General features: G+C 44.7%; 1 protein-coding gene across 1 annotated transcript in view; it reads right to left on the bottom strand.

Moving 5' to 3' along the window:
- LOC134676301 (insulin-degrading enzyme) overlaps window positions 1-12,813 on the bottom strand; it is a 55,319-nt gene that overhangs the window by 15,720 nt on the left and 26,786 nt on the right. The window contains exons 16-21 of the mRNA XM_063534676.1: window positions 10,097-10,241; window positions 7,455-7,610; window positions 6,402-6,477; window positions 6,068-6,194; window positions 4,737-4,807; window positions 2,707-2,864 (exon numbers count right to left, since the gene is read on the bottom strand). Of these exons, the coding sequence (XP_063390746.1) occupies window positions 2,707-2,864; window positions 4,737-4,807; window positions 6,068-6,194; window positions 6,402-6,477; window positions 7,455-7,610; window positions 10,097-10,241 (733 nt within the window). The remainder of the gene's footprint in view (window positions 1-2,706; window positions 2,865-4,736; window positions 4,808-6,067; window positions 6,195-6,401; window positions 6,478-7,454; window positions 7,611-10,096; window positions 10,242-12,813) is intronic.

Below are 12,813 nucleotides of genomic sequence, written 5' to 3'. Positions count from 1 at the left end.
GTAGTTTATTAGCTTTAAGCTTTTAATTTTACTTAAGTTAGTGTCATAGTAGATACAAAAATTGTAGTATACTTAGTACTCTTAGTAGTAAACTGTAGGGTAGCATGCACTTTGTTAATTTAGCTGTTAGTAGTGAATTCTTTAGCGCCTAATGTAATCAATCTAAACTGGCAAACTTGAAAAAGTGCCATCCTGCGAGTCAGGCATAGCCTAGTGCAGGTGTCACGGGCAATTTTCATATCTTGTAACAATTTTAGCAGTGTTAAACTAGAATAAGTTTACCTAACCTTGTTTAATCATGTTTCACTGTATCAATAAACTATTTTGATTTTTTTGATTTTGATTTGACATTGAAGCGGGGCTCCGACAGGGTCTGTGCGAGCAACTCCAGCACAACATTAGGTCGAGTCGCTCGCACGCCGTAGTAGAGAGAGGCGCAACATGATTTGTGTACTGCGTTCTCTTTCCCCCGTGTATATTACCTTAGTCCGTAGTACATTGAAGCGGGGCTCCGACAGGGTCTGTGCGAGCAACTCCAGTACAACATTTGGTCGAGTCGCTCGCACGCCGTAGTAGAGAGAGGCGCAACATGATTTGTGTACTGCGTTCTCTTTCCCCCGTGTATATTACCTTAGTCCGTAGTACATTGAAGCGGGGCTCCGACAGGGTCTGTGCGAGCAACTCCAGTACAACATTTGGTCGAGTCGCTCGCACGCCGTAGTAGAGAGAGGCGCAACATGATTTGTGTACTGCGTTCTCTTTCCCCCGTGTATATTACCTTAGTCCGTAGTACATTGAAGCAGGGCTCCGACAGGGTCTGTGCGAGCAACTCCAGCACAACATTAGGTCGAGTCGCTCGCACGCCGTAGTAGAGAGAGGCGCAACATGATTTGTGTACTGCGTTCTCTTTCCCCCGTGTATATTACCTTAGTCCGTAGTACATTGAAGCGGGGCTCCGACAGGGTCTGTGCGAGCAACTCCAGTACAACATTTGGTCGAGTCGCTCGCACGCCGTAGTAGAGAGAGGCGCAACATGATTTGTGTACTGCGTTCTCTTTCCCCCGTGTATATTACCTTAGTCCGTAGTACATTGAAGCGGGGCTCCGACAGGGTCTGTGCGAGCAACTCCAGTACAACATTTGGTCGAGTCGCTCGCACGCCGTAGTAGAGAGAGGCGCAACATGATTTGTGTACTGCGTTCTCTTTCCCCCGTGTATATTACCTTAGTCCGTAGTACATTGAAGCAGGGCTCTGACAGGGTCTGTGCGAGCAACTCTAGCACAACGTTTGGTCGAGTCGCTCGCACGCCGTAGTAGAGAGAGGCGCAAGATGACTTGTGTCCTGCGTTCTCTTTCCCCCGTGTATATTACCTTAGTCCGCAGTACATTGAAGCAGGGCTCTGACAGGGTCTGTGCGAGCAACTCCAGTACAACATTTGGTCGAGTCGCTCGCACGCCGTAGTAGAGAGAGGCGCAACATGATTTGTGTACTGCGTTCTCTTTCCCCCGTGTATATTACCTTAGTCCGTAGTACATTGAAGCGGGGCTCCGACAGGGTCTGTGCGAGCAACTCCAGTACAACATTTGGTCGAGTCGCTCGCATGCCGTAGTAGAGAGAGGCGCAACATGATTTGTGTACTGCGTTCTCTTTCCCCCGTGTATATTACCTTAGTCCGTAGTACATTGAAGCGGGGCTCCGACAGGGTCTGTGCGAGCAACTCCAGTACAACATTTGGTCGAGTCGCTCGCACGCCGTAGTAGAGAGAGGCGCAACATGATTTGTGTACTGCGTTCTCTTTCCCCCGTGTATATTACCTTAGTCCGTAGTACATTGAAGCAGGGCTCTGACAGGGTCTGTGCGAGCAACTCTAGCACAACGTTTGGTCGAGTCGCTCGCACGCCGTAGTAGAGAGAGGCGCAAGATGACTTGTGTCCTGCGTTCTCTTTCCCCCGTGTATATTACCTTAGTCCGCAGTACATTGAAGCAGGGCTCTGACAGGGTCTGTGCGAGCAACTCCAGCACAACATTAGGTCGAGTCGCTCGCACGCCGTAGTAGAGAGAGGCGCAACATGATTTGTGTACTGCGTTCTCTTTCCCCCGTGTATATTACCTTAGTCCGCAGTACATTGAAGCAGGGCTCTGACAGGGTCTGTGCGAGCAACTCCAGCACAACATTTGGTTGAGTCGCTCGCACGCCGTAGTAGAGAGAGGCGCAAGATGATTTGTGTCCTGCGTTCTCTTTCCCCCGTGTATATTACCTTAGTCCGCAGTACATTAAAGCAGGGCTCTGACAGGGTCTGTGCGAGCAACTCCAGCACAACATTAGGTCGAGTCGCTCGCACGCCGTAGTAGAGAGAGGCGCAACATGATTTGTGTACTGCGTTCTCTTTCCCCCGTGTATATTACCTTAGTCCGTAGTACATTGAAGCAGGGCTCCGACAGGGTCTGTGCGAGCAACTCTAGCACAACGTTTGGTCGAGTCGCTCGCACGCCGTAGTAGAGAGAGGCGCAAGATGATTTGTGTCCTGCGTTCTCTTTCCCCCGTGTATACGTTACCTTAGTCCGCAGTACATTGAAGCAGGGCTCCGACAGGGTCTGTGCGAGCAACTCTAGCACAACGTTTGGTCGAGTCGCTCGCACGCCGTAGTAGAGAGAGGCGCAAGATGATTTGTGTCCTGCGTTCTCTTTCCCCCGTGTATATGTTACCTTAGTCCGCAGTACATTGAAGCAGGGCTCCGACAGGGTCTGTGCGAGCAACTCCAGCACAACATTAGGGCGAGTCGCTCGCACGCCGCACGCGTAGTAGAGGGAGGCGCAAGACGACTTGTGTACTGCGTTCTCTTTCTCTCGCAAATAATGTGCTCCTGTTAAAGAAAACAATATCTTTTATAGTCAGACCGTAAAAAGTCTGCAGCGATTTTGATAGCCCACGCAGTGCAAGTGTCATTTTAAACGTCAAACTTCTATGAAATTATGACGTATAAATAACACTTACAATGCGTGGGCTATCAAATCCGCTGCAGACTTTGTTTGGTGCAACTATATTTGTTTATTTTTGGACGAAACGATTTTTTGTCACTCTTTGCCCCATTACAGTGGATGTCAAAGATATGTTTACAGTTTTCGCCTTATAACAATGAAGTAAGGTGCAAAAATACCGTATACTATTATGTAACACCCAAAATATTCAGCGGCAACATTAATAGTATCAACTACCCTTATTTCTTTCTTTCTCGCAATAGATACCTTACAGACTAACATACATATGTATTTTATAAACTTAAAATACATATGTATGTTAGTCTGTAAGGTATTTGTAATATGGGCCTTGTTGCCTGAAGTAAATATCTAAAAAAAAAAAAAAAAAAATAGACCAATTTATACATTTAACTTCTTCTTTACTCTTAACTTATTCTTACTATATCCAGGGGTGCGAAACTCCTGACTTCGGTCAAACTCGGCTCCGCTCGGCTCAGCATTGCTCCGAGCAATTATTAGGGTTGGCACCACTTGACTTCCTTTTGCGTGCCCGACCACAGATAAGATAATCACTTTATTTTTGACAACCCTAAATAACCGAAAGGGATAGTGCCATATATTAGAAAGGGACAGCATGATTCGACCCTGAACCGCTGTCAAACTTCGTTTTTGTATGAAGTTTCCTTTCTGTACGGTAGTACTATTAATTATTCTGTGCTATATCCTCATGTTTTAGTTATGTTTTATGGCTACCGCCAGATTTGTTATCTTTTAGTTCAGTATGGTTCAGTTATATTAATTTTCTCCTGTATGTGTTGTCAATTTTAATTTTCTCCTTATTAGTTTTGAGTAATTGATAAGTTAGGTCCCCACCGAAAATCAGCGCTGCGGCTTACCGTCGCAGCATTACGCTGAGTGGGGGTCCTATTTAACGTCTATGTGTCGATATAAAATTTGTAATTTAACTGGTTGGTTGACGTAAATAAATGTATTTTCTTTCTTTCTTTCTTTCTTTCAAAAGTGTAAACATATTTTTGACGTCCGACTGTACACTCACGTCCATGCTTTGACAACAAGATTCTAATGTCAGGGGTGCGAAACTCCTCCCTTCGGGCAAACTCGGCTCCGTTCGGCTCAGCATTGCTCCGAGCAATTATTAGGGTTGGCACCACTTGACGTCCCTTTGCGTACACGACCACAGATAAGACAATTACTTGAATTTTGACAACCCTAAATAGTCGAAAGGGATATCATGATTTGACCCTGAATTGCTGTCAAACTTCAGTTTTGTAGGAAGTGTCCTTTCTGTACGGTAGTACTATTACTTATTCTGTGCTAGGGGCCTTGGACTCTTTTTCTTCGTATACCGGGTGTGGCCTGTAATACGAGCAAAAAAATTAACTGTAGGCTGTACTCCTCATACTGATCAACATTTGTTCAGCGACATTTAAAAATAACTTATATTTTGATTTTTAATACACTTTAAAGGTTATACAAAGACGCAATGTATTGCGAATTTTGTTAAATTTAAGGCTTGACAAGCAACGTCAATAACAATGATATGGCGTGGCGATGGCGTCCATCGAAGATAATATTTATTATGTATGTAAAATATGGAGTCTAAATACTTCATAATGTTTAAAAGTTGTTGAACAAAAGAGTCACCGTTTGAGGAGTAAAATCTATGTTTTAATTATTTGCTCGTGTTACAGGCCACACCCGGTATGACATTTATTTCAGTTTGTAACTATACATACCTTTTTCTATTTCCACTTCTCGGTATAATAGAAGCTGTTGCGCTAGAAGAGGTGATGCGTCTTTTGGTATTCTGAAATTAACGGAATATATATACTTTTCTAGTACTTTTGTGCTAGTGGCCTAGTGGTAAGAGCGTGCGACTTTCAATCCCGGGGTCGCGAGTTCAAACTCCGGCTCGTACCAATGAGTTTTTCGGAACTGAAATATCATGTGACATTTCCCAGCTTTTTGGTGAAGGAAAACATCGAGAGGAAATCGGACTAATCCAAAAAAGGCCTAGTTTCCCCTCTGGGTTGGAAGGTCAGCTGGCAGTCGCTTTCGTAAAAACGAGTGCTTACTGCTTACGTCAATTCCTGGGGATTAGTTGTCAAGCCGTAGCAAAATGCCGGGATAACGCGAGGAAGAATAAGAACAGCGTTGACAAAGAGAATTTGAAATAGAGAGTTACTGTCATGGTAAATTATGTAGCTACACTACATTTACTGCCATCTTTCGACAGGAGATCAAAACTGTTAGAACGCCACGCCATTTGACTTTGATCATTATTCTTTCACTGATATTAACGCCATCTATTCGAGAGTAGGCTGAAGGTTATGGCGCCGTCGCTCGAAAAGATTGCACCATACTTTCGGCCTATAGTCGAGTAGATGGCGTTAATATTAATATTTAATAAGTTAACACATATCAGTGAAAGAATAATGATCAAAGTCAAATTGCGATCTAACAGTTTTATCTTCTGTCGAAAGATGATTATGATAATGATGGCAGTAAATTTACAGTGGCTACATAATTTACTTTGACAATCCGTCTCTATACACTCTATTCTCTTTGGCGTTAAGAGCCCATCAACGTGCACACTAGCGCCACTGCTAAATAATCGTGATTATTTAAATTTAACGAAATATATTTAAAAAAGGGGGCCGCTATGGACTGTATTGTGTATTTAAGTACCTTTTAAATATATATCAAACTAATTTTTATGTTGCTGGATTCGCCGATCTAGGAACTCAAAACAAAAACGGCCGTTTTAACTTTGGACGCATAGATTGACGAATCCAGCAACATAAAAACTAGTTTAATGTATTCAAAAGGTACTTAAATAGTCCGTAGCTGTTCCCTTTTTTCAATACCTGTCGTTAAATATAAATAATCACGATTATTTAGCAGTGGCGCTAGTGTGCACGTTGATGGGCTCTTAATAACCTCAATATTGTGAATAGGGTTTGCAATCCGGATCCGAAATGTATGAAATTATCCGGATCTGGATCTAAATCCGCGGATCTTCCCATACATTTCGGATCCGTCGTGCAAACCCTAATTGTGAACTTACTTCCCCTCAACCATGTCAGCGATCCTGAGCGCCTTCTCTCTGCTGATGTTGCCGAACATGAGGCCCTCGATGTGGACCTTCCTGATGAAGCGGCTTGCGAAGTCATCCAGCATCTCCGGTGTGAGACCTGCATACAGATAAGAAATTAAAGGGGCTGTCCATGAATTACGTCATCGATTTTTGACCCCCCCCTCCCCCTTAAATCATCCAAAAATCATGCTTCGAATGACCCCGTTTCCTCCTACGTGTCGTGCTACCGTCATCCGATGTCCAAACCCCCCCTGTCTTGTCTGTGTTGTCTATGTGAAGAATCTGACACGGTATGGGTACTCACGATCGGCCGCCTCCAGAAGTTGACACCTCGTCCACACCAGGTCGGATAAACAAAGAGCCTGCTGGTATACTGCGTGCTGAAAATAAAGAAGCTTTTGTTACATATCATCATCATCTCAGTCATAAGACGTCCACTGCTGAACATAGGCCTCCCCCTTATGGGGGGTGAATGCCATAATCGCCACGCTTGGCAGGCGGGTTGGCGATCGCAGTCGAGTACACCGAATTGAAGGGACGCTGCTGCCCGTCCACCGGTGGTCTTGGACGTAGTTTAAGGACATACCCGGGTCCATAAGCTTTTGTTACATATCTTCATCCATAGACTAGGAATCCTCTAGACCGAGTTTAGAGCAATTATTTCATGCAACCGATGATGCCAAAAATGCGGGGGTGCGCGGGACGAGGTGAGCGAAGTCCCGTGCCGTGATTGGTCCGTTCAAAGACACGGACGTCATACAAAGACACTTTCGACTCGACCATGGAGTGAAATTATCATATGCGTGGCAGAGGGGGTAGCGCGACTATGCTCAGTCTGGAGGATGTTTTGTCTGTGTAGGGAAGTTATGATATGGAACGTCGGTAAATAAAGGTAATTGAATATAATTCGCGTTAGACCCGTCTATAATGTGAGTTATTATGATATGGAAGTAGATAAAATAAAGTATTTGACATTTTACGGCAATGATTTCTCGGTCTTCGAGCGCGAACTGTCACTTTGTTTCCCATAAAGTTTTAAGTCATAATGTATTGTTGTTAACTGAAACCGTTAACTGTTCAGGACTTTTGTAAGGTTATTCTATAGATAGGTTAGGCTAGGTTTGTTTTATGGCAATCCTGAAAAGTTTTACGCTACGGGTCCGCCTTGAAGTTGACGATGTTATCTTTAATCTTGTCTCTCTTCTACTGACGGAAATGGCATGACAGAGTATATGTACACCTTCACAGGCACCTTCTGGGCGAGCTCGCTCCATCGTAGGCCACGTCTACGCCTCGGCTAGTCTGTGGCCATGAGTAAGCCCATTCATAATTAAAAAAAAAAAAAAAATGTACTCACCTGATAAGGTTGTTCGGCCTCAAAATTCCTGATGCCGCGAATATGGTTCTCCTTCATAATGGCAAACCGCTGCGGGTCCGCCTTGAAGTTGACGATGTTGTCTATGATCTTCTCTAATAACACGTGCTGCTTGTCGTCGTACCCGTCTATTGTTATCTGTGGTCAAAATATTAAACATTTTGAATCTAAAGTTGTATCCAGACGAGACAATTTTTCGCCAATCTGATGAAATTCTCAGTCGAACAGGGCCGTGCGGGCGCAAATACCAATTTGATTCCCCGATCACATCAGCAGGTGCAGACACAAAAATGCCAATTTTCATAGTAGAATGCAAATTGGTGATTTAATTTGTGTACGTGTGGACGCTGGATGAGATTGACCAATTATTTTCCTGAACAAATCGACTGATTTCGTCAGTCCCGTCTGGATACCCCATAACTATACTAAACTGAAAGTCGTAATTAAAGACCAAAAAACCGGGAAAGTGCGAGTCGGACTCGCGCACGAAGGGTTCCGTACCAAAATGCAAAAAAAAAAAAACAAAAAAAAAACAAAAAAAAAAAACGGTCACCCATCCAACTGATTGACCACTCCCGACGTTGCTTAACTTTGGTCAAAAATCACGTTTGTTGTATGGGAGCCCCTTTTAAATCTTTATTTTATTCTGTTTTTAGTATTTGTTGTTATAGCGGTTGTTAAATACATCATCTGTGAAAATTTCAACTGTCTAGCTATCACGGTTCGTGAGATACAGCCTGGTGACAGACAGACGGACAGACGGACGGACAGCGAAGTCTTAGTAATAGGGTCCCGTTTTACCCTTTGGGTACGGAACCCTAAAAAGTAAGACAATGTTGCCACTGCAATACATTCCTTTTTATAAATAAACACGCTAAGATAATTTATTTATTGGTAATTTTACGCCTACGATTTAAAAAAGTACTTTTATTAACTTATTTTTACATAAATACAAGACGCGCTAGTAAAAAGTGTACTCTACCCTCGCGCCGCCCACCATACAAAATTATAGCCAAGGATGTTACAATCTTGTTGTATTTTCAATTAAGTTGAATTTCATTTGTCCGAAAATGTTACGAGACAAATGAAATGCCACCTACTTTGTTTGTTTGTTAGTTGTTGTGTCTTTGTTGTGTTTGTAATTAATGTTGACTTTCCTTCGAAAATTAGTGTACATTAAGGTTGACTTTCCATCGAAAATTAGTGTGCATCTTAATGTACATTGGGCGGCACGAGGTTATGCCGTTCGGTATAAAGCACTCACGCTGACGCCGTACTTGGCGTTCCCGATGCTCCAGCGCAGGCCGGCCAGCTCCGCCGAGTACGCGAACTGCTGCAGACTGTCGCGGAACACCAGCACCCATAGGGACGTCAGGTTGCAGTTGGTGGGGTCCTGGTAGGAGCGGGCTGGAAACATACGACTAATTCACTCACACTGACGCCGTACTTGGCGTTCCCGATGCTCCAGCGCAGGCCGGCCAGCTCCGCCGAGTACGCGAACTGCTGCAGACTGTCGCGGAACACCAGCACCCATAGAGACGTCAGGTTGCAGTTGATGGGGTCCTGGTAGGAGCAGGCTGGAAACATCTGACTAATGCACTCACACTGACGCCGTACTTGGCGTTCCCGATGCTCCAGCGCAGGCCGGCCAGCTCCGCCGAGTACGCGAACTGCTGCAGACTGTCTCGGAACACCAGCACCCATAGGGACGTCAGGTTGCAGTTGATGGGGTCCTGGTAGGAGCGGGCTGGAAACATACGACTAATGCACTCACACTGACGCCGTACTTGGCGTTCCCGATGCTCCAGCGCAGGCCGGCCAGCTCCGCCGAGTACGCGAACTGCTGCAGACTGTCGCGGAACACCAGCACCCATAGAGACGTCAGGTTGCAGTTGATGGGGTCCTGGTAGGAGCGGGCTGGAAACATACGACTAATGCACTCACACTGACGCCGTACTTGGCGTTCCCGATGCTCCAGCGCAGGCCGGCCAGCTCCGCCGAGTACGCGAACTGCTGCAGACTGTCGCGGAACACCAGCACCCATAGAGACGTCAGGTTGCAGTTGATGGGGTCCTGGTAGGAGCGGGCTGGAAACATACGACTAATGCACTCACACTGACGCCGTACTTGGCGTTCCCGATGCTCCAGCGCAGGCCGGCCAGCTCCGCCGAGTACGCGAACTGCTGCAGACTGTCGCGGAACACCAGCACCCATAGAGACGTCAGGTTGCAGTTGATGGGGTCCTGGTAGGAGCGGGCTGGAAACATACGACTAATGCACTCACACTGACGCCGTACTTGGCGTTCCCGATGCTCCAGCGCAGGCCGGCCAGCTCCGCCGAGTACGCGAACTGCTGCAGACTGTCGCGGAACACCAGCACCCATAGAGACGTCAGGTTGCAGTTGATGGGGTCCTGGTAGGAGCGGGCTGGAAACATCTGACTAATGCACTCACGCTGACGCCGTACTTGGCGTTCCCGATGCTCCAGCGCAGGCCGGCCAGCTCCGCCGAGTACGCGAACTGCTGCAGACTGTCGCGGAACACTAGCACCCATAGAGACGTCAGGTTGCAGTTGATGGGGTCCTGGTAGGAGCGGGCTGGAAACATCTGACTAATGCACTCACGCTGACGCCGTACTTGGCGTTCCCGATGCTCCAGCGCAGGCCGGCCAGCTCCGCCGAGTACGCGAACTGCTGCAGACTGTCGCGGAACACCAGCACCCATAGGGACGTCAGGTTGCAGTTGGTAGGGTCCTGGTAGGCGAGCGGGCTGGAAACATACGACCAATGGGGTTGGCAACTGTCAAAGGTTTGCATAGATGGCGCCATCATAGCTTGCCCCTTTTTCTATGAGATTTGGCTTAAAGGGCTGACATCCGGGGTATTAAAAAAACAAAAAATTGACACAATTCTAGGGATTGACAGGGTAAGCTATGATGGCGCCATCTGCTAAAAACTTCCACCGGCCAACCCCATTATAGTTGTTGTGTTTTTGTAGTTAACAGCCTCCTAGCCTAGTGGTAGTGACCCTGCCTATGAAGCAGGAGGTCCCGGGTTCGAATCCTGGTAAGGGCATTTATTTGTGTGTTCATCACAAATAATTGTTCCTGAGTTATGGATGTTTTCTATGTATATAAGTATTTATATATGTGTATATTATATATATCGTCGTCTAGTACCCACAACACAAGCCTTATTGAGCTTACTGTGGGACTAGGTCGATCTGTGTAAAATTGTCCTATACTATTTATTTATTTATTTATGGTTTTAAAATGTCGGGATCCACTTGAGAGACTACCTGACGATGAATAGCTACAAATACATTTCTAATAATCTGATGTGTACAGCTGTATAAATAAATAAATAAGTGGCATTGTTATCTTATACCTTTGAACAAGCAATTCTTGAATATATATTTATATGTTTCGGGGATCTCGGAAACTGCTCTAACGATGTCGATGAAATTTGCTATAGGCATAGGGGTTTGCGTGGTCGAAAAATCGATCTAGCTAGGTCTTATCTCTGGGAAAACGCGCATTTTTGAGTTTTTATATATTTTCCGAGCAAAGCCCCGTCTCCTAGATATTCTTTTGTTATACCAAACTGCTAATATAATTGTAATTTTAACTCTTTTCTTCAAACTGTAAAGTTATTATCTGTACGGAATCTTTTGTTGTTTTTTTTTTTGTTAGCCTGGTTGAGTGTCCCACTGCTGAGCAAAGGCCTCCCCTCGTTTCCTCCACTCGACCCTGTTTTTTGTAGTTTCCCGCCAATCCGGATAAAATGCGTCCAAGTCGTCCCGCCATCTCCTTTTCGGTCTGCCTGCACTCCGGCCAGCACCATTTATGGTGTTCCGTGGGTCCCACTCCGTAACCATTTTGGCCCACCTTTCAGGGTGCATGCGGCAGACATGTCCAGCCCAGTCCCACTTAAGGTGGTTCGCCTAGGTTACTCAAAACTTAACTCTCGCTAGATGGCACCACTTTTGCAAGATTTAAGATTTGATTTTTTTGTGAAATGGTCTTGGTATTTGTATACTTAAAAGTATGTTTCGCGCACTCTTTAAGTAAATATTGAACTATTAAAATAAACATTGAATACTTCATTGTGCAAAAACCACCTTTTTAACTTGACGGAGTGTAGCTGTCACGCTTTTTCCTACTATTCTCACACATGCAAACAGTGTTTCCGTGATCCTTGTAGTAGACAATTTCACACAACGTAAGTATGTTGCAATAGCGTAACGGTATGTTCGTGGAAATACGTGCAAGAGGATTGGGGTTCAAGACTGGTGCGAGTAGGTAATTTCTTTTTGTTTCTCCTTTGTGTTATCAAAATACAACCCTGCCAGATACCCTCTCAAGTGGATTGTGAAGTTTCTACTATACTTACCTGGGCGTGCCTGGGCATTTACAAATTTTAGTAAAGCTTACCTAAGTCTTACCTTTAAACGAGCAATTATTAGATATATAATTATTTATTTATATATTTGGATGGTATCAGAAACGGCTCTAACGATTTCGATGAAATTTGCTATAAGGGGTTTGATCTCTTAGCTAGGTCTATGAGAAAACGCGCATTTTTGAGTTTTTATGATTTGTAAGCTTTGGTCGGTCTCCCAGATATTCAATCTCCGCTTGGCAACTAATCCCAGAATTGGCATGCGCACTAGTTTTTACGAAAGCGACTGCCCTGATCTTCCAACCCAGAGAGTAAACTTATTTGGATTAGTCCGGTTTCCTCACATTGTTTTCTTTCACCGAAAAATAGGTATCGGTGTATAAATAGGTAGGTATCAAATGCTATTTCGTACAAAAGTTCGAAAAATCATTGGTACGAGCCGGGGTTAGAACCCGCGACCTCCGAATTGCTTTCTGCTAGGCCAGCAGCGCTTCCCCGACATACTCAGTGTTAACAGGTTTTTTAAAAATCAAAAACGATTACTTATGAAAGCAGAAGAATATAAATGATCGTATTAGATTTATAATTGTTACATATTTGCCGTAACTTATTTTTAAAATGTGTTTTTCAATTAAAAGACACGTCAAGATTGTTTACCTTATTTCTAATGCTAAAAAAACCGGGCAAGTGCGAGTCGGACTCGCGCACGAAGGGTTCCGTACCATAATGCAAAAAAAAAACAAAAAAAAGCAAAAAGAAAACGGTCACCCATCCAAGTACTGACCCCTCCCGACGTTGCTTAACTTTGGTCAAAAATCACGTTTGTTGTATGGGAGCCCCATTTAAATCTTTATTTTATTCTGTTTTTAGTATTTGTTGTTATAGCGGCAACAGAAATACATCATCTGTGAAAATTTCAACTGTCTAGCTATCACGGTTCG

This window comes from Cydia fagiglandana, chromosome 24, assembly GCF_963556715.1.
Source record: "Cydia fagiglandana chromosome 24, ilCydFagi1.1, whole genome shotgun sequence".
Classification (NCBI taxonomy): domain Eukaryota; kingdom Metazoa; phylum Arthropoda; class Insecta; order Lepidoptera; family Tortricidae; genus Cydia; species Cydia fagiglandana.
The sequence above is the reverse complement of the archived record's forward strand: the minus strand, read 5'-3'. Positions and strand labels throughout refer to the sequence as shown.